This window comes from Rhinoraja longicauda, chromosome 34, assembly GCF_053455715.1.
Source record: "Rhinoraja longicauda isolate Sanriku21f chromosome 34, sRhiLon1.1, whole genome shotgun sequence".
NCBI classification, from domain to species: domain Eukaryota; kingdom Metazoa; phylum Chordata; class Chondrichthyes; order Rajiformes; family Arhynchobatidae; genus Rhinoraja; species Rhinoraja longicauda.
The window spans coordinates 17,227,653-17,254,607 of record NC_135986.1 but is presented as its reverse complement, the minus strand read 5'-3'; the positions used below and the strand labels follow the sequence as shown (position 1 = coordinate 17,254,607).

Genomic DNA, 26,955 nt, shown 5'->3' with positions numbered 1-26,955 from the left:
CCTCTCTCTGTAGCCTAAGTGCTGAAACCCAGGCAACATTCTAGTAAATCTCCTCTGTACCCTCTCCATTTTGTCGACATCCTTCCTATAATTTGGCGACCAGAACTGCACACCATACTCCAGATTTGGCCTCACCAATGCCCTGTACAATTTCAACATTACATCCCAACTTCTATACTCGATGCTCTGATTTATAAAGGCAAGCATACCAAACGCCTTCTTCACCACCCTATCCACATGAGATTCCACCTTCAGGGAACAATGCACAGTTATTCCCAGATCCCTCTGTTCCACTGCATTCCTCAATTCCCTACCATTTACCCTGTACGTCCTATTTTGATTTGTCCTACCAAAATGCAGCACCTCACACTTATCAGCATTAAACTCCATCTGCCATCTTTCAGCCCACCCTTCCAAAAGGCCCAAGTCTCTCTGTAGACTTTGAAAATCTACCTCACTATCAACTACTCCACCTATCTTAGTATCATCTGCATATTTACTAATCCAATTTACTAATATCATATTAAATCTTTCCACCCTCACCTTAAACCTATGTCCTCTGGTTCCCCTACTCTGGGCAAGAGACTCTGTGCGTCTACCCGATCTATTCCTCTCATGATTTTGTGCACCTCTATCAGATCACCCCTCATCCTCCTGCGCTCCATGGAGTAGAGACCCAGCCTGCTCGACCTCTCCCTGTAGCTCAGGCCCTCGAGTCCTGGCAACATCCTCGTAAATCTCCACACCCTGTATTGCCCGCTTGGCAACGTCTTTCCCATAACACGGTGCCCAAAAATGAACACGGCACTCTAAATGCGGCCTCACCGACAGCTTATCATATCATATCATATATATACAGCCGGAAACAGGCCTTTTCGGCCCACCAAGTCCGTGCCGCCCAGCGATCCCCGTACATTAACACTTATCCTACACCCACTAGGGACAATTTTTACATTTACCCAGCCAATTAACCTACATACCTGTACGTCTTTGGAGTGTGGGAGGAAACCGAAGATCTCGGAGAAAACCCACGCAGGTCACGGGGAGAACGTACAAACTCCTTACAGTGCAGCACCCGTAGTCAGGATCGAACCTGAGTCTCCGGCGCTGCATTCGCTGTAAAGCAGCAACTCTACCGCTGCGCCACCGTGCCGCCCTTATGTAACTGCAACATGACCTCCCATCTTAGTCATAGAGTGATACAGTGTGGAAACAGGCCCTTCGGCCCAACTTGCCCACACCGGCCAACATGTCCCAACTACACTAGTCCCACCTGCCTGCGTTTGGCCCATATCCCTCCAAACCTGTCCTATCCATGTACCTGTCCAAATGTTTCTTAAACATTGCGATAGTCCCAGCCTCAACTACCTCCTCCGGCAGCTCGTTCCATACACCCACCACCCTCTGTGTGGAAACGTTACCCCTTAGATTCCTATTAAATCGTTTCCCCTTCACCTTGAACCTATGTCCTCTGGTCCTCGATTCCCCTACTCTGGGCAAGTGACTCTGTGCGTCTACCCGATCTATTCCTCTCATGATCTTTGTTAGCTCAATACTCTAAGCAGGTCAGCGTCAGAGATAGTTTTTATAAAGTTCGCAGTTTATATTGAATTTGTCGGGTATTGTGTGGTGATTTACTCTGGGAGGATTAATGTGGAAAGACATTATAGATTGTGGTGGAAATGAAATTAGTGGACTGCCAGCCACAACTGTGAAGCATTGATCAAGAGACACAAATTCAGCTCTGAGCTGAGAACTGAGGAACTTAGACTCATGTAATTAAATACATTTTTAACAAGATTAACAAAATTAACTGCAGTAATGATAACCACAAGCACTGCCCGATTATCTTTGGAGGAACTCGATGGGTCAGGCAGAGTACTGGGGAGGGATCGGGACAGGCAACGTTTCGAGAGGAGTCCGTTCTCCAGACCCAAAACACCACCTGTCTCCTCCACGGAGGCTGCCCGGCCCGCTGAGTTGAGTTCGGTTTGGAGACATAGCGTGCAAACAGGCCCTTCGGCCCACCGAGTCCGCTCCGAGCAGTGGTCACCCTTACACTAGTGCTATCCTACACACACGAGTAGGGTTGCCAACTGTCCCATATTAGCCGGGACATCCTGTATTTTGGGTTAAATTGGTTTGTCCCGTACGGGACCGCCCTTGTCCCATATCAGGCTCGGACACTGTAGGCACGGACACTGTAGGCCCGGGCACTGTAGGCCCGGACACTGTAGGCCTGGGCACTGTAGGCCCGGACACTGTAGGCCCGGACACTGTAGGCCTGGGCACTGTAGGCCCGGACACTGTAGGCACATAGAAACATAGAAAATAGGTGCAGGAGTAGGCCATTCGGCCCTTCGAGCCTGCACCGCCATTCAATATGATCATGGCTGATCATCCAGCTCAGTAGCCTGTACCTGCCTTCACTCCATACCCCCTGATCCCTTTAGCAAAAAGGGCCACATCTAACTCCCTCTTAAATATAGCCAATAAACTGGCCTCAACTACCTTCTGTGGCAGAGAATTCCACAGACTCACCACTCTCTGTGTGAAGAAATGTTTTCTCATCTCGGTCCTAAAAGACTTCCCCCTTATCCTTAAGCTGTGACCCCTGGTTCTGGACTCCCCCAACATCGGGAACAATCTTCCCGCATCTAGCCTCTCCAACCCCTTAAGAATTTTATATGTTTCTATAAGATCCCCCCTCAGTCTTCTAAATTCCAGCGAGTACAAGCCCAGTCTATCCAGTCTTTCCTCATATGAAAGTCCCGCCATCCCAGGGATCAATCTGGTGAACCTTCTCTGTACTCCCTCCAAGGCAAGAACGTCTTTCCTCAGGTTAGGAGACCAAAACTGCACACAATACTCCAGGTGTGGTCTCACCAAGGCCCTGTACAACTGCAGCAGAACCTCCCTGCTCCTAAACTCAAATCCTCTTGCTATGAATGCCAACATACCATTCGCTTTCTTCACTGCCTGCTGCACCTGCACGCTTGCTTTCAATGACTGGTGCACCATGACACCCAGGTCACGTTGCATCTCCCCTTCTCCCAATCGGTCACCATTCAGGTAATACTCTGCTTTCCTGTTCTTGCCGCCAAAGTGGATAACCTCACATTTATCCACATTATATTGCATCTGCCATGCATTTGCCCACTCGCCTAATCTATCCAAGTCACTCTGCAGCCTCCTAGCATCCTCCTCGCAGCTAACACTGCCACCCAGCTTCGTGTCATCCGCAAACTTAGAGATGTTGCATTCAATTCCCTCGTCCAAATCATTAATATACACTGTAAATAACTGGGGTCCCAGCACTGAGCCTTGCGGTACCCCACTAGTCACTGCCTGCCATTCCGAAAGTTACCTTTCTTTAAGTTCAGAACACTTGTTTCTGTATTGACTTTGTCACTCTCCATCCTAATGAAGAACTCTACCATATTATGATCACTCTTGCCCAAGGGGCCTCGCACAACAAGACTGCTAACTAACCCTTCCGCACGGACACTGTAGGCCCGGGCACTGTAGGTCCGGACACTGTAGGCCCGGACACTGTAGGCCCGGGCACTGTAGGCCCAAACACTGTAGGCCTGGACACTGTAGGCCAGGACACTGTAGGCCCGGGCACTGTAGGCCCGAACACTGTAGGCCTGGACACTGTAGGCCAGGACACTGTAGGCCCGGGCATTGTAATCCGGGGGCCATTGTAGGGCCGGACAATGTAGGCCCGGGGACACTGTAGGCCAGGACACTGTAGGCCCGGGCACTGTAGCCCGGGGGCCGCTGTAGTCCTGGACAGTGTAGGCACGGGTGCCGCCTAACAGAGGTTGCGTAGCAACCCGCCTCCCAGCCCGGGCGGCATCCATTGGTGGGGCGGGAGCACGTGGCCGCTGGCTGGGTGAGGTCACGAGGGGCGCGGGGCGGTGACGTCACCTTGCCCCTTATTTGGGAGCGAGGAAGTTGGCACCGCTACACACGAGGAACAATTTCCGGACGTGGCACCTACGATGCCATTTTCACCAGACTATGTAACCCCTGCACTCCTAGATCCCTCTGCTCTACAATACTCCCCAGAGCCCTACAATGCACTGTGTCGGGCCTGCGCACGTGAGTCTTACCAAAATGCACAATTCTCTGCATTAAATTCCATCAATCATTCCTCAGCCCACCCGCCCAACCCGATCAAAGATCCTGCTGCGTTTTTTGACAAACCAGATTCACCATCTGCAACACCACCCACTTTTGTGTCATCTGCAAGCTTGCTAAACGCTGAGAGCTCGAACACTCCGTACAGATCAAACCAGCAGCATTCTGTTGACGAGGCTTTATCCCCAGGTGAGATTCATCACTCCACAGTCTCCAATACAACCATAAAAGGCCCCTGTTGCCCCAAGGGGGCAGGGCAAACCTGGTCTAATTCTGAATCCTACTGAATATTTAATGCCCTGAGTTAAGTATGTGAGTAATTTCTTCCGTCGTTAACATAACATCATGTGTAGGCACAAAACGCTGGAGTAACTCAGCGGGTCAGGCAGCATCACGGGAGAGAAGGAATGGGTGACGTTTCGGGTCGAGACCCTTCTTCAGACCAAAGATACTAGAGGAGCAAGATGGACCACTCCGTTGAAATCGCCTGCGGTACGCAAAGGAGCGTAACGTCCGCCATTTTAGTAGGCAAACCCGCCGTTCGCTCTGCTTCTCGCAGTGTAATCAGTGTTGTGGGGGAACAGTGTGTTTGATGATACCATTAAAATGCAGAATATATCTCATTTATCAATTCACAGATTTTTGTTATTTTTCTTTTTAAATGTTTCTGCAAGTTTCTGCCGACTAAAATGGCGCCGTGACCTACTACGGTTTTTAGGCTCGAGTGGTCTATCTTGCTCCTCTAGTATCTTTGCTTCAGACTGATGTCAGGGGAGGGGGCGAGACAAAGATAGGATGTAGTCGGAGACAGGAAGACTAGTGGGAGAACTGGGAAGGGGGAGGGGATGGAGAGAGAGGGGAAGCAGAGACTATCTGAAGTCAATGAGAAGTCAATGTTCAGACCGCTGGGGTGTAAGCTGCCTGAGCCTCCATCTTCTAAACTTACATCCCCAGCGGTCTGAACATTGACTTCTCTAACCTCAGATAGTCCCTGCTTTCCCTCTCTTTCCCCTCCCCCTTCCCAGTTCTCCCACCAGTCTTCCCGTCTCCGACTACGTCCTATCTTTGTTCCGCGCCCTCCCCTGGCATCAGTCTGAAGAAGGGTCTCAACCCGAAACGTCACCTGTTCCTTCTCTCCCGAGATGCTGCCTGACCCGCTGAGTTACTCCGGCGTTTTTTGTCTGCCTTCGATTTGAACCAGTACCTGCAGTTATTTGAGTTGCTGCCTCACAGCGCCAGAGACCCGGGTTCCATCCTGACCGTGCGTTCTCCCCGTGACCAGCGCGGGCTTTCTCCGAGATCTTCAGTTTCCTCCCACGCTCCAAAGACGCGCAGGTCTGTCGGTTAATTGGCTTGGCGTAAAACTACCCCTGGTGTGTGTGGGACGGTGTTAGTGTGCGGGGATCACTGGTCGGTGCGGGCTCGGTGGGCTGAATGGCCTGTTTCCGCGCTGTATCTCTGAACTGAACTGAACTAAACTAAACTAATACTCTACATCGGCGAGCCCAAGCGCAGGCTCGGCGATCGTTTCGCTCAACACCTCCGCTCAGTCCGCCTTAACCTACCTGATCTCCCGGTGGCTCAGCACTTCAACTCCCCCTCCCACTCCCAGTCTGACCTTTCTGTCATGGGCCTCCTCCATTGTCAGAGTGAGGCCCAGTGCAAATTGTTGTGATATTGCTGGGACTACTTTGTGTATCCAAGAACTACTTTATATGCCTGTGTATATAAGTGATTGGTGTGATTAGGTGGGTCACGCTGGATCCAGGTGGCCTTGGAATAAACAGCCTGGAGTACAAGCTGCACCATGATAACATCTTAAACATGTGCACTCGTGGTCCGTCCAGAGTCACAACAAAGGTACAACAGGTACCGGACCACGAAGTACAACATGGTGGCAGCGGCTTGGTGTTTCGCCTAGGGAGGGAATGAAGCATGCCCGAGCAGAAAAAGTTAAAAAGAAGTTAAAAAAGAAGAAAAAAAAAGCCCTGAAGGGAAACAAAACAAAAGAAAAGTTTCCAGCTCGGTACGGGACGTTTGGAGTGCATCTCGACAGAGCCAGTGTGAGTTGGTATAGTTACCTGCTCAGTAGTCGGCGCCGAGTTGCCGACGTGACGCTGTAAGCTGCTGGGGGCGGTGCGTATAGGCCCACGTCGCGCCCCAGCACCTGTGTAGGCCCGAGATTAGAAGCCTGCGACTGCTTCGCGGGGGAGACCGGGAGACCCGACACACACGGAGATGTGCGGTGACCGGGGAAGACCGACACCCATGGAGGTGTGCGGCGACCGGGAGAGCCCCGGGGGAGGCTGACACCCACGGAGGTGTGCGGCGACCGGGAGACCCGACACCCACGGAGGTGTGCGGTGACCGGAAAGACCGGGAGACCCGACACCCACGGAGGTGTGCGGTGACCGGGGAAGACCGACACCCACGGAGGTGTGCAGCGACCGGTTAGACCGACACCCACGGAGGTGTGCGGCGACCGGGGGAGGCTGACACCCACGGAGGTGTGCGGCAACCGGGAGAGCCCCGGAGGAGACCGACACCCGCGGAGGTGTGCGGCGACCGGAGGGGGTCGGCGACCGGAGGGACCGACCACCCGCGGAGGTGCGGCGGCCGGTAAGGCCGAGGCACTGCGTACTTACCCAGGCGCGTCGACCGTAGAGTCGGGAGGCCCTGGGCCCGAGGCAGCGGCAGCGCGTTCGAATTTGAGCGGCAGCTGCCGGGGAGCACCTGTGGGCGGGGCCGGGGAGCACCTGTGGGCGGGGCCAGCGCGCACTGCAGCGGAGGCGCGATCGCACCGCGATTTCAGCAGTGGGAGCCCAGCAGTGCCAGCCCAGCAGTGGGAGCCCAGCAGTGAGAGCCCAGCAATGCCAGCCCAGCAGTGGGAGCCCAGCAGTGCCAGCCCAGCAGTGCCAGCCCAGCAGTGGGAGCCCAGCAGTGGGAGCCCAGCAGTGGGAGCCCAGCAGTGGGAGCCCAGCAGTGAGAGCCCAGCAATGCCAGCCCAGCAGTGGGAGCCCAGCAGTGCCAGCCCAGCAGTGCCAGCCCAGCAGTGGGAGCCCAGCAGTGCCAGCCCAGCAGTGGGAGCCCAGCAGTGCCAGCCCAGCAGTGGGAGCCCAGCAGTGCCAGCCCAGCAGTGGGAGCCCAGCAGTGGGAGCCCAGCAGTGCCAGCCCAACAGTGGGAGCCCAGTAGTGGGAGCCCAGCAGTGCCAGCCCAGCAGTGCCAGCCCAGCAGTGGGAGCCCAGCAGTGCCAGCCCAGCAGTGGGAGCCCAGCAGTGCCAGCCCAGCAGTGGGAGCCCAGTAGTGGGAGCCCAGCAGTGGGAGCCCAGCAGTGCCAGCCCAGCAGTGGGAGCCCAGTAGTGGGAGCCCAGCAGTGGGAGCCCAGCAGTGGGAGGCCAGCAGTGGCAGGCAAATCATGGTGGTGGAGCATCTAGAGCCTACACTACGTTTGATCTATACAGCACGTCTTCTTGAGGGGAAGATATGGAACAAAATGAATATTTTGTGTTTAATGACCTGTGTAGTGATCTGTGTACTGAAAGCTTAATGTATTATATTTGATGCTTTTGTATAAATGTATATATCTGTGGAGTGACCACACGGAGACGAGAGACCACACGGAGTGAGTGACCACACGGAGATGAGTGACCACCCGGAGATGAGTGACCACCCGGAGATGAGTGACCACACGGAGATGAGAGACCACACGGAGTGAGTGACCACACGGAGATGAGTGACCACACGGAGTGAGTGACCACACGGAGTGAGTGACCACACAGAGTGAGTGACCACACGGAGTGAGTGACCACACAGAGTGAGTGACCACCCAGAGATGAGTGAAATTCCGCAGAGGAGTGACCACCATGATTGCGAAAAAAGCAATTGTGTTTAATTGTGTTTAGTTGTTTGCAAAAAGCAATGGTGATTTGGTTTTGTGTGTTAAATATATTTTAGCCCTCGAATGGTAAAGAAAACAATTTAATAAAAGACAAGGGGGATGTTGTAATATATAAGACAAGGGGGATGTTGTGATATTGCTGGGACTACTTTGTGTATCCAAGAACTACTTTATATGCCTGTGTATATAAGTGATTGGTGTGATTAGGTGGGTCACTCTGGATGCAGGTGGCCACGGAATAAACAGCCTGGAGTTGAGCTCCAGTAACGTAACCTTTTATACACGTGTACTTGTGGTCCTTCCAGAGTCACTAAAGGTACAACAGGTACCGGACCACGAAGTACAACACAAATTGCACCTCATATTTCGCTTGGGCAGCTTGCACCCCAGCGGTATGAACATTGACCTTTCCAACTTTAGATAGTTCCTCTGTCCCTCATTTCCCCTCCCCCTTCCCAGTTCTCCCACTAGTCTTCCCGTCTCCGATTACATCCTATCTTTGTCCCGCCCCCTCCCCTGACATCAGTCTGTGGAAGGGTCTCGAGCCGAAACGTCACCCGTTCCTTCTCTCCCGAGTTGCTGCCTGACCCGCTGAGAAACTCCACCATTTTGTGTCTGCCTTAAACTAATCTGCAGGTCACTGGGACTAAATGCTTTAACAAATCAATGCGGCGTTCAATCAATTCTCTGACAGAGAACTCGCAACTCATTTGAAACCTGACCGTTTGTGGACAATTCCTTTAATGTCGTATGACCTCACCCTCGTATCTCTGGCCCAAATGGCTGCCCTGTGGATCTTAATATCGATTCACCTGCCTCTTAACACAATAACGATTTCGCTCCACTGCGGTCTTCTCAGTTGCCGTGCCTTCTGAATCCGAAACCCACATTGATGATGGTCAGACTGCAATCGAACCACAGGCCCACACAGCCAAACAGCGCGGAAACAGGCCCTTCGGCCCAACTTGCCCAGGCCGACCAACATGTCCCAGCACCACTAGCCCCACCTGCCCGCGATTGGCCCATCTATATACTAAAACTCTCGTATGTTCGTTTGTTTGTTTGTTTGTTTGTTCCTGAACTACAGCCAAAACGGTACACGATAGCGCGACAATTTTAGGCCCACCATACTCACCGTCATCCCTTTGGTGCTAATGGAAGAAGTTTCATTGAAATCGGCGTTATATTTTTAAAGTTATCCACGTTTTAAAGTTTAAATCTATCTCCTAGGGAGGGAGGGATTCAATGGCACTGCCATTCAATATGATGGTGGCTGATCATCCACAATCAGTACCCCGTTCCTGCTTTCTCCCCACATCCCTTGATTAGCCCGTCTGATAATCAGCGGGTCAGACGGTCATGCAGTAACAAAGCAGGCCATTCGGCCCAACTCGTCCATGCTGTACAAAACCCCCCGCCTCAGGCCCATCAGCCCATCAGCTTCATAGCACAGTGAAGGGCACAGAGTTGCTGGAGCAACTCATCAGGTCAGGCAGCATCTCTGTAGAACGTGGAGAGGTGCCGCTTCGGATTGAGACCCGTGGCGCAGCGGTAGAGTTGCTGCCTCACAGCTCCGGAGACCCCGGTTCGATCCCGACCACGGGAGCCGTCTGTACGGAGTTTGTACATTCTCCCCGTGACCTGCGTGGGTTTTCTCCGAGATCTCCGGTTTCCTCCCACGCTCCAAAGACGTGCGGGTTTGCAGGTTAATTGGCTTGGTGACAATAATAAACCCGATCGCAATAAAAGGCTTTACACCAAACCTCGGTAAACGTGACAACACTAAGCCTGAAGCTAAAACAAAGCTTTTCACTGTACCTCGGTACACACGACAATAGAACACACTTCAAGGTTTCACGGTCAGTTTATTGTCACATGTACCAGTTAAGGTTCAGTGAAATTTGAGTTACCATATAGTCATACTAAGTGAATAGCAACAAGACACTCAACCACAGGGCGTAAATTAAACCTAGGCCTAAGATTCCATCATTTTTTTTTAGATTTAGAGATACAGCGCGGAAACAGGCCCTTCGGCCCACCGGGTCCGCGCCGCCCAGCGATCCCCGCACACTAACACTATCCTACACACACTAGGGACAATTTTTACATTTACCCAGTCAATTAACCTACACACCTGTACGTCTTTGGAGTGTGGGAGGAAACCGAAGATCTCGGAGAAAACCCACGCAGGTCACGGGGAGAACGTACAAACTCCGTACAGACGGCGCCCGTAGTCAGGATGGAACCTGAGTCTCCGGCGCTGCATTCACTGTAAGGCAGCAACACTACCGCTGCGCCACCGTGCCTCATCTGCTGTTCAGTTTAGTTTCGAGACACAAAATGGCAATAGGCCCTTCAGCCCAGCGAGTCCACGCCGACCAGCGACCACGTTCACACGAGTTCTATCCTGCACATTCGGAACAGTTTACAGAATTAGCCTGCAGATCCACACATCGTTGGGATGTGGGGGGAAACCGGAGCACCCGGAGTGACGTGCAAACTCCCTACAGACAGCGCCCGTGGTCAGGATGGAACCCGGGTCTCTGGCGCTGTGAGGCAGCGAGGATCGCTGGTCGGCGTGGAGTCGCTGGACTTTTAAGTTTAGTTTAGAGGTGCAGCGCGGAAACCGGCCCTTGTCGGCCCACCGAGTCCGCGCCGCCCAGCGATCCCCGCACACGAAACCCTGTCCTATACACATCAGGGGCAATTTACGCTTATTCCAAGCCAGTTAACCTACCAACCTGTACGTTGTTCGAGTGTGGGAGGAAGTCAAAGATCTCGGAGAAAACCCACGCGGGTCACGGGGAGAACGTGCAAACTCCGTGCAGACAGTTTGTCGGCACTGGGCCTGTACTCGCTGAAGTTTAGAAGAATCAGGGGAGGACCTCATTGAAACGTACAGAATAGTGAGCGGCCTGGATAGAGTGGATGTGGAGAGGATGCTTCCACTAGTGGGAGAGTCTAGGACCAGAGGGCACAGCCTCAGAATTAAAGGACGTTCTTTTAGGAAGGAGATGAGGAGGGATTTCTTTAGTCAGAGGGTGGTGAATCTGTGGGATTCTTTGCCACAGACGGCTGTGGAGGCCACAAGTCAGTGGATATGTTTAAAGCGGATATAGATAGATTCTTGATCAGTGCGGGTGTCAGGGGTTATGGGGAGAAGGCAGGAGAATGGGGTTGGGAGGGAGAGATGGATCAGCCATGATTAAATGGCGGAGTAGATGGGCTGAGTGGTCTAATTCCGCTCCTATCCCTTAAGATCTGAAGATGACAGCACCTGAAGTGCGAAGGTAGACACGAGATGCTGGAGTAACTCAGCGGGTCACGCAGCATCTCGGGGGAGAAGGAATGGGTGACGTTTCGGGTCGAGACCCTTCTTCAGACTGGTGAAGTGTGAAGGCTGATGGGCCTTTTCCACGCGGCATCTGCAAGCCGAACCACGCTGAGAATCACACAGACACAGAAGTGCGTGGGTGGTACACACACACAGAGCCGAAACCTCGAGATCTGCCAGCATTAGCTGATCGCAGCGCCACTTTGATTTACATAAATTGACTCGCATTAGCAAAAGTACTCTCAGCGCTATTTAGCGGGGAAGTGGTGCAATTATGAACCATAAACTGTCAAGGGCAGGGAAAGAGATCTATTCAAACAAATGCCCTAAGTGTTAACACTCATCTCTGTGATTCAAGGCTAATTTGACGATAAATCAGGGGGGCGCACCAGAGTAAATTGGACTCACTCCCCAAATGCCGTTGTTGCAGGCGTTTCTGTGACTGCAGCACCCGCAAACATTCGCGGAAATGTTTTCTTGCAGTAAGGGGGCTCAGCGGTGGAATTGCTGCCTGACAGCGCTTGCAGGCCCGGGTTCCACCCCGACTTGGGGCGCTGTCCGAACGGGGTTTGTACCCGTGGCCAGGATTGAGCAAGATTGAACCCAGGATTGACGGCAGGAACGGGGTACTGATTGAGAATGACCAGCCATGATCACATTGAATGGCGGTGCTGGCTCGAAGGGCCGAATGGCCTCCTCCTGCACCTGTTGTCTATTGTCTATTGTCTATTGTCTATTGTATAAAGTTCTTTGTTTCTACATTTCCCCTGCATTAGGCTTTCTGGCCTGGGCGCCCTCCATCGGCAGAGTGAGGCCACGAGCAAACTGGAGGAACAGCACATCGAATTTTAATTTAGAGATACAGCGCGGAAACAGGCCATTCGGCCCACCGAGCCCGCACCGCCCAGTGATCCCCGCACACTATCACTATCCTACACACACTAGCGACAATGTACACATACACCAAGCCAATTAACCTACAAACCCGCACGTCTTTGGAGTGTGGGAGGAGACCGAAGATCTCGGAGAAATCCCATGCAGGTCACGGGGAGAACGTACAAACTCCGTACAGACGGCGCCCGCGGTCGGGATGGAACCCGGGTCTCCGGCGCTGCATTCGCTGTCAGGCAGCAACTCTACCGCCGCGCCACCGCGACCACCTGACAGCTATAGGTAGAGGTTGGGGCAGGCTAGGAGTTTATTGATGAGCATCATCAAGGACCACAGCCACCCAGCACGCACGCTGTTCTCCTTGTTACCGTCAGGCAGACGATACAGTATGGCTGCGCGTACCACCAGACTTACGAACAGTTTCTACCATCAGGCCATCAGGCTTGTGAACTCCTAAACACCATTGGTGGAGCGGGAGCACGTGGCCGCTGGCCGAGTGAGGTCACGTGGGGCGCGGGGTCGTCGATGTCGCCCTTTATCCCGTATTTGGGAGCGAGGAAGTTGGCAACCCCCTACTAAAACGGGACAAGGGCATCCCGTAAGGGACAAACTAATTTAGACCAAAATAAGGGATGTCCCGGCTGATACGGGACAGTTGGCAACCCTAGTTGGGAGAGGGGGGGGGAGGGGGATTAAGGCCCTCAGAAGGCAGTGCCTTTTGCCCGATTTCCCTTCTCTGCCTCAGAAGGCAGTGGAGGCCAATTCTCTGGATGCTTTCAAGAGAGAGCTAGATAGAGCTCTTAAGAATAGCAGTCAGGGGGTATGGGGAGAAGGCAGGAATGGGGTACTGATTGTGAATGATCAGCCATGATCACATTCGAAGGGCCGAATGGCCTACTCCTGCACCTATTGTCTATTGTCTATTGTCTATTTCAAATCATATATCGGGAGATGCTGCCTGACCTGCTGAGTTACTCCAGCACTTTGTGAATAAATACCTTCGATTTGTACCAGCATCTGCAGTTATTTTCTTATACACATTTTTAAATCTTGTTTATCCTTGGAATATTACTGCTGAGGTGGCCCGTTGTCTTGTCAAATACATTTCATTGTATCGTTGACCCTGTGCCAACCTACATATGACAAATAACATTTATTATTATTATTATTATTATTATTATTCCTTGAAACGCAGGAGATTGAGGGATGATCTTACAGAGGTGTATAAAATCACGAGGGGAATAGATTGGGAAAATGCACACGGCCTTTCTCCCAGGGTAGGGAAACAAAGAATCAGAGGACATGTTCCCAATGTTGGGGGAGTCCAGAACCAGGGGCCACAGTTTAAGAATAAGGGGTAGGCCATTTAGAACGGAGATGAGGAAAAACTTTTTCAGTCAGAGAGTTGTGAATCTGTGGGATTCTCTGCCTCAGAAGGCAGTGGAGGCCAATTCTCTGGATGCTTTCAAGAGAGAGCTAGATAGAGCTCTTAAGGATAGCGGAGTCAGGGGGTATGGGGAGAAGGCAGGAACGGGGTACTGATTGAGAATGATCAGCCATGATCACATTGAATGGCGGTGCTGGCTCGAAGGGCCGAATAGCCACCTCCTGCACCTATTGTCTATCGGTTTGTGATAGAATTAGGAAACTGAGGGACAACTTTTTCACACACAGAGGGCAGGGGATGTATGGAATGAGCTGCTAGTGGAATTGGCTGTAGAGGATACCAGAACATTTAACAGATATTTGGACAGCTACATGGATAGAAAAGGCTTTATAGGAATATCAACCAAATGCAGGCAAATGGAGCTAACTTAGATGGGACTAGGCATGCCAACTGTCCCGTATTAGCCAGGACATCCCGTATCTTGGGCTAAGTTGGTTTGTCCCGTACGGGACCGCCCTTGTCCCGTATTAGGCCCGTGGGCCGCTGTAGGCCCGGACACTGTAGGCCCGGACAGTGTGGGCTAATAGGGTGTGTTCGGGGAGCGGGGCCGAGTGTGTGTTCGCCTAACGGAGGTTGCTTAGCAACCCGCCACCCGGCCCGGGCGGCCGCCATTGGTGGAGCGGGAGCACGTGGCCGCTGGCTGGGTGAGGTCACGTGGGGCGCGGGGCGGTGATGTCACCTTGTCCCATATTTGGGAGTGAGATAGTTGGCACCCCTAGATGGGGAATCTTGGTCGGCATGGTTAAGTTGGGCCGAAGGGCCTGTTCCGTGTTGTGCGACTCTGTACATGGGACTATCTTAGATGGAGCATCTTGGTTGGCATGGATGAGCTGGGCCGAAGGGCCTGTTCCGTGCTGTTGGACTCTGTAACTCTATGAATGGGCGGATCAAGGAAGAATTCGAAACTGGCCACCAGAGTAAACCAGTCACATTTTTAGTTTGGTTCAGTTTAGAGGTACAGTGCAGAAACAGGCCCTTCGGCCTTCCGAGTCCGTGCCGGCCAGCAACCACCCCGTACACCAGCACTATCCTACACACCAGGGACTATTTACCATCTTACCGAAGCCGATTAACCTACAAACCCGTAAGTCTTTGGAGTGTGAATTGGCATCCGTAAATTGCCCCCCAGTGTGTAACTAGGGTTGCCAACAATCCCGTATTAGCTGGGACATCCCGAATGTTGGGCTAAATTGGTTCGAGTCGTGCGGGACTGCCCTTGTCCCGTATTGGGCCCGGGGGGCGTTGTAGACCCGGACACTGTAGGCCCGGACAATAGACAATAGACAATAGACAATAGGTGCAGGAGTAGGCCATTCAGCCCTTCGAGCCAGCACCGCCATTCAATGCGATCATGGCTGATCACTATCAATCAGTACCCCGTTCCTGCCTTCTCCCCATACCCCCTCACTCCGCTATCCTTAAGAGCTCTATCCAGCTCTCTCTTGAAAGCATCCAACGAACTGGCCTCCACTGCCTTCTGAGGCAGAGAATTCCACACCTTCACCACCCTCTGACTGAAAAAGTTCTTCCTCATCTCCGTTCTAAATGGCCTACCCCTTATTCTCAAACTGTGGCCCCTTGTTCTGGACTCCCCCAACATTGGGAACATGTTATCTGCCTCTAATGTGTCCAATCCCCTAATTATCTTATATGTTTCAATAAGATCCCCCCTCATCCTTCTAAATTCCAGTGTATACAAGCCCAATCGCTCCAGCCTTTCAACATACGACAGTCCCGCCATTCCGGGAATTAATCTAGTGAACCTACGCTGCACGCCCTCCATAGCAAGAATATCCTTCCTCAAATTTGGAGACCAAAACTGCACACAGTACTCCAGGTGCGGTCTCACCAGGGCCCGGTACAACTGTAGAAGGACCTCTTTGCTCCTATACTCAACTCCTCTTGTTACGAAGGCCAACGGACATTGTAGGCCCAGACACTGTAGACACGGACACTGTAGACACGGACACTGCAGGCCCGGACACTGTAGACACGGACACTGTAGGCCCGGTCACTGTAGACACGGACACTGTAGGCCAGGACACTGTAGGCCAGGACACTGCAGGCCCGGACACTGTAGACATGGACACTGTAGGCCCGGACATTGTAGGCCCAGACACTGTAGGCCCGGTCACTGTAGATACGGACACTGTAGACACGGACACTGCAGGCCCGGACACTGTAGACACGGACACTGCAGGCCCGGACACTGTAGGCCCGGTCACTGTAGGCCCGGACACTGTAGGCCCGGACACTGTAGGCCCGGTCACTGTAGACACGGACACTGTAGGCCAGGACACTGTAAGCCAGGACACTGTAGACACGGACACTGTAGGCCGGGAGACCCGGGCGCCGCCTAACGGAGGTTGCAAAGCAACCCACTTCCCGGCCTGAGCGGCCGCCATTGGTGGAGCGGGAGCCCGTGGCCACCTGCTGGGTGAGGTCACGTGGGGCACGGGGCGGTGACGTCACCTTGTCCAGTATTTGGGAATGAGAAATTTGGCAAGCCTATGTGTCACGAACTGTGTATCTGAACTCTTAGCACTCCCCAGTCAGTGGGCCTGACCATTCACTGTGAAGTTCCTGGAATGTCTCCCCTAAATCCAACATCCCACATAATCTGCGATAAACTCCATGGGCCATTCCTCAGCCCACGTGCCAGTTGGCCAAGATCCTGCTCTAACTTTTCACAACCTAGTTTAGTTTAGTTTAGAGATACGGCGCAGAAACAGGCCCTTCGGCCCACCGGGTCCGTGCCGACCACCCCGTACACGAGCACTCTCCTACGCACGAGGGACAATTTTGAATTTTTGCCCAAATTAACCTAAAAACCGGAGCGCCCGGAGAAAGCCCTCGTGGGTCACGGGGAGAACGTGCAAACTCAAACAGCGCCCGTGGTCGGGATCGAACCCGGGTCTCTGGCGTCGAGAGGGCAGCAGCTGTGGGAGAAGTGCTAGCTGGGGCAGGCCAGGCTTTGATGGCAACTGGAGATCAATAACAGATCATTTATAAACTCTGAATCATTTATGGCAGTCAGAACGCTGCTGGATAATTCATGAAGAGCATTAAAATGGCAGCAAAATGGGACAGGGTAAATAGCTGAGCTCAGCTTTGGCACTGAACCGCGGGCAAGATTTACTGGCCCAGGAGAAGGCATTAGAATGATAAAAGGGTTAAATTATGAGAGGTGACTGCTGGAAACTAGGCCAGTATTCTCCAGGGGTTCGATGGCTGAAAGGCATTCTAATTGAGACATTTAAAAAATGAATCAGGAGTTTAAAACGGCAGACAGCAACTTGTTTCTCGGGAAGGAGACTTTGAGGGATGGCAGCAGGAAGTTTTAGGCTCAGTTTAGATTAAATCCGGAACAACTTTCCGGGCGTTATTATGCGCGCGAGGGGATTGATTTAACAGGAACCTGAGGGGGTGAAGGGCCTGTCCAACTTAGGCGCTTTTTTAGGCGACTGCCGGCGACTGGAATAGTCGTAGCAGGGCGCCGAAAAACTGGCTACTGGACCCCCCCACTACGACAATGTCTACGACAAGCTACAACAACCTACCACCTAGTCGACGTCAAGCTACGGCAAGCTACCGACAACCAGCGACCCAATCACCTACGACCGCACCTACGACAGCCTACGGCCACACAGGCGGCAACCGAAGTCAACCCACGTCCACCCGCGACACGCTACGACAAGCTAGGACCGTGTCGGCTACAACTGAAGGCCGTTCACGTCATTCTGGCCTCCGGTTTTGGCGCCGGTCGGTACCGGTCGCCGGTTGACGTCGGTAGTCGCCAATGGAATTCACCAAAGCCAGCACCGGCGCCAACCTACGTCACCTGGCGACAACCTACGGCAGCGCCCATGTCAGGAGACGTCAAGCTACCATCATCGGCGTCAAACCAACAATCGCCGAAAATGTTTAAACGTTTCAAAATCCAGCGGCGACCAGAAAGACGCTACGACTCTTTGGAGACGACTCACGACCGGACAGGCGTCACCCCGGCGACCGTGTGGTCTCGGCCTATTCGCCCGTAGTCGCCTAAACAATCGCCTCAGTGCGACAGGGGCTTAACATTTCCACACAGAGGGTGGTGGGTGTACGGAACGAGCTGCCAGAGGAGGTAGTTGAGGCAGGCAATATAATAGTTTATAAAATACATTTGGACAGGTACATGGATCGTTCATTATTATTTGTTTTAGTATTATTTCGTTCATTATGTAGTTTGTTATTGTCACATGTACCGAGGCACAATGAGAAGCATTTTTGTTGCGTGCTAACCAGTCAGTGGAAAGAGGTAGATGGTCGGGTCATGACCGCTCTCTAGTTGGTGATGGGATGCCTCAGTTGCCCCATAACAGCCAGCCGGGAAGGAACTGTTCCTGAATCTGGAGGTAGAAACAAAATGGTGGAGAGACTCAGCGGGTCAGTCAGCATCTCTGGAGAAGTATGTGACGTTTCGGGTCGAGACCCTTCTTCAGACTGAGAGTCGGGGAAGAGGGAAACTAGAGGTATGAAAAGGTTCAGAACAAATCAGAGTCGGCACCGGGTCTCAGTCTGAAGAAGGGTCTCGACCCGAAACGTCGCCTGTTCCTTTTCTCCAGAGATGCTGCCCGACCCGCTGAGTCTCTCCACCATTTTGTGTCTACCTTCAGTGTAAGCCAGCATCTGCAGTTCCTTCCTGCACCTGAAAGAGGAGCTAAATGCGGGCAAATGGGACTGGCTGAGATGGGGCATCTTGGTCAGCAAGGGCGAGTTGGGAGGGAGGGAGGGGGGAGGGGGAGGGGGAAAGGGAAGTTGTGGAGAGGGGGGAGGAGAGGGTGCTGCACCAATACAGGAGAGGTTTGGGCCCAACGGGTTCACTTGGTCTAGTAGCACCTAAATCTTGTGTCGTAACTCAGAGTGGTTTAGTTTAGTTTAGTTGAAACAGTGCGAAAACAGGCCCTTCGGCCCACCGAGTCCGCGCCGCCCAGCAGTCCCCCATATACTAGCACCATGCTACACACACACACTGGGGACAATTTACAACGTTACCCAAACCAATTGACTTACAAACCTGCGCGTCTTTGGAGCGTGGGAGGAAACCGGAGCTCCCGGAGAAAACCCACGCAGGTCACGGGGAGAACGTACAAACTCCGTGCAGACAGCGCCCGTGGTCAGGATCGAACCCGGGTCTCTGGCGCTGTGAGGCGGAAACTCTACCGCTAAGCCCTGGTGTTGGATATTTCCACCCTGGGGGCGGGGAGGGGGGGGAAAGATTCTGACTGTCTAACCCATCGAAGCCTCTCGTCCTTTCAAACCATCGGGCCTTCTCTGCAAACCTCCTATTGTTCCATCATCTGTGGAAGAAATCCAGCTGTGAAGGGTTTAATTCTGGTGTGTGTCTTGATTTAGGAGACTGTCTTGCTTAATTGCTTAACAAATGGTGGCAATGTTTGTGTGAAGAAGAAGTGAATGTTGTGTTGTTGTTGTAATGTAAGTAAATAACTGCAGATGCTGGTACAAATCGATGGTATTTATTCACAAAATGCTGGAGTAACTCAGCAGGTCAGGCAGCATCTCAGGAGAGAAGGAATGGGTGACGTTTCGGGTCGAGACCCTTCATCAGACTGATGTCAGGGGGGGCGGGACAAAGGAAGGATATAGGTGGAGACGGGAAGATAGAGGGAGAACTGGGAAGGGGGAGGGGAAGAGAGGGACAGAGGAACTATCTAAAGTTGGAGAAGTCAATGTTCATACCGCTGGGCTGCAAGCTGCCCAGGCGAAAATATGAGGTGCTGTTCCTCCAATTTCTGGTGGGCCTCACTATGGCACTGGAGGAGGCCCATGACAGAAAGGTCAGACTGGGAGTGGGAGGGGGAGTTGAAGTGCTCAGCCACCGGGAGATCAGATTGGTTAACGCGGACCGAGCGCAGGTGTTGAGCGAAACGATCGCCGAGCCTGCGCTTGGTTTCGCCGATGTAAAGAAGTTGACATCTGGAGCAGCGGATGCAATAGATGAGGTTGGAGGGGGTGCAGGTGAACCTCTGTCTTCTTGGTTCTTGTTCCTCCAAAATATTCCAAATGGAATTTAAACTGGAGGTGGCGGAGTGTGGACTTAAGCAAGAGGGGCTTCTTGGAGAAGAAGAGCTGCCTTAACTGTAGTTGTGTCTAGTTGAGTAACTACAGTAGGGTGAAGACTATTCCATGCTTTCATTGTGCCAGGGAAGAATGAATTGCTGTACACATCTGTCTTGGTAGCTGGTATCTCAAATTGAATCGAATGCCCTACTCCTGATAGGCCTTATCTAGACACAGATGTAACTGTATCCTGTGTTTAGGTTTACTTAAGGAATCTGCTGACTGGCACATTGTGTTGCTTGTTATCAGGGTTAGATGGTACCGGGTGAATTATGATGTACGATGCTGCAGTCGTGCTTTGGAGCTGGAGCTATCTCGCTTTAGAGAGCTGAGTTCCCCGTGATACCACGCTGATAAAGACTGGTGAAGAGAGCCTCCCCCATGTCTGAGTCTTACGGGACAGAATCAACTTCAAGCTCCTCCTATTCACACACAAAGCCCTAAACGGGCTTGCCCCCCCCATATCAAAACTCTTCTAACCCACCACTCTATCTCCAGGTCCCTCAGGTCGGCCGACTTGGGGCTACTCACTATCCCGCGGTCTAGGCTTAAGCTCAGGGGTGACCGCGCTTTTGCGGTTGCAGCTCCTAGACTGTGGAACAGCATCCCTCTCCCCATCAGAACTGCCCCCTCCATCGACTCCTTTAAGTCCAGGCTCAAAACCTATTTCTACTCCCTAGTGTTTGAGGCCCTCTGAGGGGGCGCTGTGAACTGTTTATGTATGTGCTGTTATGTTTGTGTGCCATTGTATGTTCGTTTCTTAGTACCTGAACTGATGTACAGCACTTTGGTCAACGTGGGTTGTTTTTAAATGTGCTGTACAAATAAAATTGACTTGACTTGACTATTTTCTCAAGCGGGAGAAAAATCGGCGACATCATCTCCCGCCTTTCAACGAAGAAGAGGGATGGTCGACGATCATGCTGGAATTTGCGGGCAAGATGAAAACTCCCGTCAGAATGTTTTTCTCTGATTTTGTTTGTGCAAGTCTGCCTGCTTCAGGAGATTAATGGCGGCTCCTTCGACGTTCAAGTTACTGATTTCTTCCCCATGGTTCGGCTTCCCCATCACTTACAGCTCAGCTAAGTGCCTGTGGGGGCATTTTTCCATTAAAGACCATATATTAATGCAGGTTGCTTTTGTTTCCGCCGAGAGACTCATTTTCACATAAACGCGGGTTCATCGAGTCCCGGGAACAAACGACATGGCGATCGTCAGGTTGGGTTGCAAACTGGACCATTGTGCAACTCTCCAGAGCTCTTTGTTAATGTGAAAGAAAGCACAGCAAAGCAGAAATGAATTCTTGACGGGGTTCGATGATTGTACATAAGAGGCAAAGCGAGCCAGCCAGCCCAACAAGGAGGGAAGTGCAGGAATAGAAAGCGCAGGAGTAACTCAGCGGGCCCAGCAGCATCTCTGGAGGACATGGATAGGCGACATCTCAGGTGCTTTAGTCTTTAGAGATGCAGCGTGGAAACAGGCCCTTCAGCCCAGCGAGCCCGTGCTGACCAGCGACCACCCACTAGCACTATCCCACACACATAGTCAAAGAGTGATACAGCGTGGAAACAGGCCCTTCAGTCCAGCGAGACCGCGCCGACCAGCGACCACCCACTAGCACTATCCCACACACATAGAGTCAAAGAGTGATACAGTGTGGAAACAGGCCCTTCAGCCCAGCGAGACCGTGCCGACCAGCGATCACCCAGTACGCTAGCACTATCCTGGGGCTGCACGGTGGCGCAGCGGTAGAGTTGCTGCCTTACAGCGAATGCAGCGCCAGAGACTCAGGTTCCATCCTGACTACGGGCGCCGTCTGTACGGAGTTTGCATGTTCTCCCCGTGACCTGCGTGGGTTTTCTCCGAGATCTTCGGTTTCCTCCCACACTCCAAACACGTGCAGGTATGTACGTTAATTGACTGGGTAAAATATAAAAATTGTCCCTAGTGTAGGAAAGTGTTAGTGTGCGGGGATCGCTGGGCGGCGCGGACCCGGTGGGCCGAAGGGCCTGTTTCCGCGCTGTATCTCTAAATCTAAAAAATCGAAATCCCACACACATAGAGTCATAGAGTGACACAGCGTGGAAACAGGCCCTTCGGCCCAACTTGCCCACACTGACCAACATGCCCCATCTACATGAGTCCCACCTGCCCGCGTTTGGCCCATATCCCTCTAAACCTGTCAATTGTTTCTTAAACGTTGGGATGGTCCCAGCCTCAACTACCTCCACGGGTAGCTCGTTCCACACACCCACCACCCTTTGCATGAAAATGTTACCCCTCGGATTCCTATTAAATCTAGGGACAATTTACAATTTACAGAAGCCAATGAGCCTGCAAACCTGCACGCCCTTGGAGTGTGGGAGGAAACCGGAGCACCCGGAGAAAACCCACATGGTCATGGGTAGAACATGCAAACTCCGTACAGACAGCGCCCGTGGTCAGGATCGAACTCGGGTCTCTGGCGCTGTGAGGCAGCAGCTCTACCCGCTGCACCACCATCTTGTACATAATATGATTGTGCAGAATGTATCGTAGGATTGCCACTGAACTGCGTGCAAAGAAAAAAAATTCACTGTACCGTAAGACGATAACGCCATAAGACATAAGAACAGAATTGGGCCATTCGGCCCATCGAGTCTGCTCTGCCATTCGATCATGGCTGAGCTATTTTTCCCTCTCAACCCCATTCTCCCACCTTCTCCCTGTAACCTTAGACACCCGAACTAATCAAGAATCTTGTCAATCTCCGCTTTAAAAACACCCATTGGCCTCCATGTCCGTCTGTGGCAATGAATTCCACAGATTCACCAGCCTCTGGCTAAAGAAATTTCTCTTCTCCATTCTAAAAATTCGTCCTTTGATTCTGAGGCTGTGCCCTCTGGTCCTAGACTCTCCCACTAGTGGAAACATCCTCTCCACATCCACTCTATCCAGGCCGCTCACTATTCGGTACATTTCAATGAGGTCCCCCCTCATCCCTCTAAACTCCAGCGAGTACAGGCCCAGTGTCGACAAACGCTCATCGTATGTTAACCCACCCATTTCTGGGATCGTTCTTTAATAGATCGATCTATGTTTACTAGGTTAATCCCGGAATGGCGGGACTGTCATATGTTGAAAGACTGGAGCGACTAGGCTTGTATACACTGGAATTTAGAAGGATGAGAGGGGATCTTATCGAAACGTATAAGATTATTAAGGGGTTGGACACGTTAGAGGCAGGAAACATGTTCCCGATGTTGGGGGAGTCCAGAACAAGGGGCCACAGTTTAAGAATAAGGGGTAGGCCATTTAGAACTGAGATGAGGAAAAACCTTTTCAGTCAGAGAGTTGTGAATCTGTGGAATTCTCTGCCTCAGAAGGCAGTGGAGGCCAATTCTCTGAATGCATTCAAGAGAGAGCTAGATAGAGCTCTTAAGGATAGCGGAGTCAGGGGGTATGGGGAGAAGGCTGGAATGGGGTACTGATTGAGAATGATCAGCCATGATCACATTGAATGGTGGTGCTGGTTCGAAGGGCCGAATGGCCTCCTGCACCTATTGTCTATAAACCTCCTCTGGACCCTCTCCAAAGCCAGTACATCCTTCCTCAGGTACGGTTGCCCAAAACTGCTCACAATACTGCAAATTCAATCTTCCCAGCATCTTGTAAAGCCTCAGCATTGCATCCCTGATTTATATTCCAGTCCTCTTGAAATAAATGCTAACATTGCATTTGCCTTCCTTGCTACCGATTCAGCTTACAAATGAACATTTTGGGAATCCTGCACCAGCACTCCCAAGACACTTCACGTCTCCGTTATATGAATCCTCTCCCCATTAGGAAAATAGACTATGTCATTAATCCAACCACCAAAATGTATGACCGCACACTTTGCTGCGCTGTGCTCCATCTGCCACTTCTTGGTACGCTTCCCCAACCTGTCCAAGTCCTTCTGCAGAGTCCCAGCTTCCACCACGCTATCTGCCCCTCCACTAGGGTCGCCAACTGTCCCGTATTAGCCGGGACATCCTGTATGTTGGGCTAAATTGGTTTGTCCCGTTCGTGACATCCCTTGTCCCGTATTAGGCCCGGGGGGGGCGTTGTAGGCCTGGACACTGCAGGCCCGGACACTGTAGGCCCGGACACTATAGGCCCGGACACTGTAGGCCCGGACACTGTAGGCCCGGACACTGTAGGCCCAGACACTGCAGGCCTGGACACTGTAGGCCCGATCACTGTAGGCCTGGACACTGTAGGCCCAGACACTGCAGGCCTGGATACTGTAGGCCCGGTCACTGTAGGCCCGGACAATGAAGGCCCGGACACTGCAGGCCCGAACACTGTAGGCCCGGACACTGTAGGCCCGGACACTGAAGGCCTGGACACTGAAGGCCTGGACACTGAAAGCCCTGACACTGTAGGCCCGGACACTGACGGAAGTTGCGTAGCAACCCGCCTCCCGGCCCGGGCGGCCGCCATTGGTGGAGCGGGAGCACGTGGCCGCTGGCTGGGATGGTGACGTCACATTTTGTCCCTTTTTTGGGGGTGAAAAAGTTAACAACCCAACCCACCAGCTATCTACCGTAGCAATAAAAACATTTAAAATTTTATAAATGGGGAGAAATGCAAAGGGACCTGGGACTAGTGTCCGGGCCTACAGCGCCCCCCCCCGGCCTAATACGGGACAAGGGCAGTCCCGTAAGCGACAAAGCAATTTAGCCAAAAATACGGGAAGTCCCGGCTAATACGGAACAGTTGGCAACCGTAGGGTGGAGTTGGATTCACGGGGAGGGGGTCTCGGATGGGAGGGCGCTGGTGCAGGATTCCAAAAACGGTAAATTACAAGATGGACACAAAATGCTGGAGCAACTCAGCGGTCTAAATTGATATGCCATAGAGACGAATTATCGCATTCTCGTGAGAGAAGGAATGGGTGACGTTTTGGGTCGAGGCCCTTCTTCAGACTCCTCCGACTAATGAGTCTGAAGAAGGGTCTCAACCCCAAAAGCCGCCCGTTCCTTCTCTCCAGAGATGCTGCCCGTCCCGCTGAGTTACTCTTCGGTTTAAGCCATCATTTGCAGTTCCGTCCCACACAGGATAAATTACACGTTGAATTGGAAGTTAGGAAGCCAATTGCAATGCTAGCCTTTGTTTCGAGAGGACTAGAATACAAAAACAGGGATGCAAGGCTGAGGCTTTTTAAGGGGGTAGTCGGACAACATTTGGAATAAGGGGTAGGCCATTTAGAACGGAGATGAGGAAAAACTTTTTCAGTCAGAGAGTTGTGAATCTGTGGAATTCTCTGCCTCAGAAGGCAGTGGAGGCCGATTCTCTGAATGCATTCAAGAGAGAGCTGGATAGAGCTCTTAAGGATAGCGGAGTCAGGGGGTATGGGGAGAAGGCAGGAACGGGGTACTGATTGAGAATGATCAGCCATGATCACATTGAATGGCGGTGCTGGCTCGAAGGGCCGAACGGCCTCCTCCTGCACCTATTGTCTATTGTCTATTGTGAGTGGTTTTGGGCCCTGTAGCTGAGGAAAGGCGTGCTGGCTCTGGAGAGGGTCCAGAGGAGGTTTACAAGGACGATCCCAGGAATGAGTGGGTTAACGTACGATGAGCGTTTGTCGGCACTGGGCCTGTACTCGCTGGAGTTTAGAAGGATGAGGGGGGACCTCATGGAAACTTATCGTATAGTGAAAGGCCTGGATCGAGTGGATGTGGAGAGGATGTTTCCACTAGTCAGTCATTCATCGTCAAAATCATTGATAGACGATACGATACGATACGATAGAACTTTAATTATCCCAGGAGGGAAATTGATCATCCAACAGCCGTAAAACTCAAAATGCACGAAACATGGAATTAAAATGAGCCGTGGAAAGGAGAGGGGATGTGCAAAGATTGGGGGGGCAGTCAGAAGAGGGAGGGGTTGTCCAGTTTGATAGCCACAGGGAAGAAGGACCTCCTGTGGCGTTCTGTGCTGCCTCTCGGTGGGACCAGTCTGCTGCTGAAGGGGCTCCTCAGGTTGACCAGTGTGTCACGGAGGGGGTGGGCTGTATTGTCCAGGATGATCCGCAGTTTGAGGAGCGCCCTCCCCTCCAAGACCCCCTCCCCATGAATCCAACGTCTCTCTCTCTCTCCCCTCTCCCCCTCCCTCTCTCTCACCCCCTCTCTCTCTCTCCCTCCCTCCCCTCTTTCTCAAACTTTCTAAAACTTTCTCCCTCCCTCTTTCCCTCTCTCTCACTCCCTCTCTCGCACTCCAACCCCTCTCTCTGTCTCTCACCTCTCTCTTGGTTGGTTGCCAACTGTCCCGTATTAGCCGGGACATCCTGTATTTTGACCTAAATTGCTTTGTCGCTTACATGCCCCGCGTCCCACATGGCCTTGTCCCGTATTAGGCCTGGGGGGGCGCTGTAGGCCCGGACACTGTAGTCCTGGACACTGTATGCCTGGGGACCGCTGTGAGCCCGGATACCGTAGGCCCAGACCTGTAGGCCCTGGGGGCCACTGTAGGCCCGGACATTGTAGGCCCGGAGGCCCGGGCAGCACCTAACGGAGGCCCGGGCAGCACCTGACGGAGGTTGCCTAGCAACCCGCCTCCCGGCCCGGGCGGCGGCCATTGGTGGAGCGGGAGCTGGGCGAGGCCATGTGGGACGCGGGGCGGTGACGTCAACCTCTGTCCCTTATTTGGGAGTGAGGAAGTTGGCAACACTGCGCGAGGTGTATCGACATTGGGAGGAGGGGGGGGGGGGGGGGGGGGGTTGGCCTTACCTCGATGCGCCCAGTGTCGGGCTGGAAGCCGCGGGTGGGATCCTCGGTGGTGATCCTACACTGGATGGCACAGCCGTTGATGCGGATGTTCTCCTGCTTCAGGCCCAGGTCAGCCAGGCTCCTCCCCTCTGTCACGTGGATCTGAGCGTGCACGAGGTCAACGCTGAAGGGGGGGGGGGGGGGGGGTGGGGGGAAGCAGAAAATAATCGGTTAAAATCAGCCCCCCAGCTCACGTCAGCTTTCCGTTTGACATGACCCATGATGAAAGAATGGGTCGACCGGGCTTTTACCCGCTGGAGTTTAGAAGGATGAGAGGGGATCTTATAGAAGCACGAGACCAAATGGACCCGTTGGGCC

At 52.6% G+C, this 26,955-nt stretch overlaps 1 protein-coding gene across 1 annotated transcript in view; it reads right to left on the bottom strand.

The window, feature by feature from the left end:
* Window positions 1-26,955, bottom strand: part of LOC144609613 (pyruvate carboxylase, mitochondrial-like) — a 328,348-nt gene that overhangs the window by 63,269 nt on the left and 238,124 nt on the right. The window contains exon 9 of the mRNA XM_078428112.1: window positions 26,599-26,761. Within this exon, the coding sequence (XP_078284238.1) occupies window positions 26,599-26,761 (163 nt within the window). The remainder of the gene's footprint in view (window positions 1-26,598; window positions 26,762-26,955) is intronic.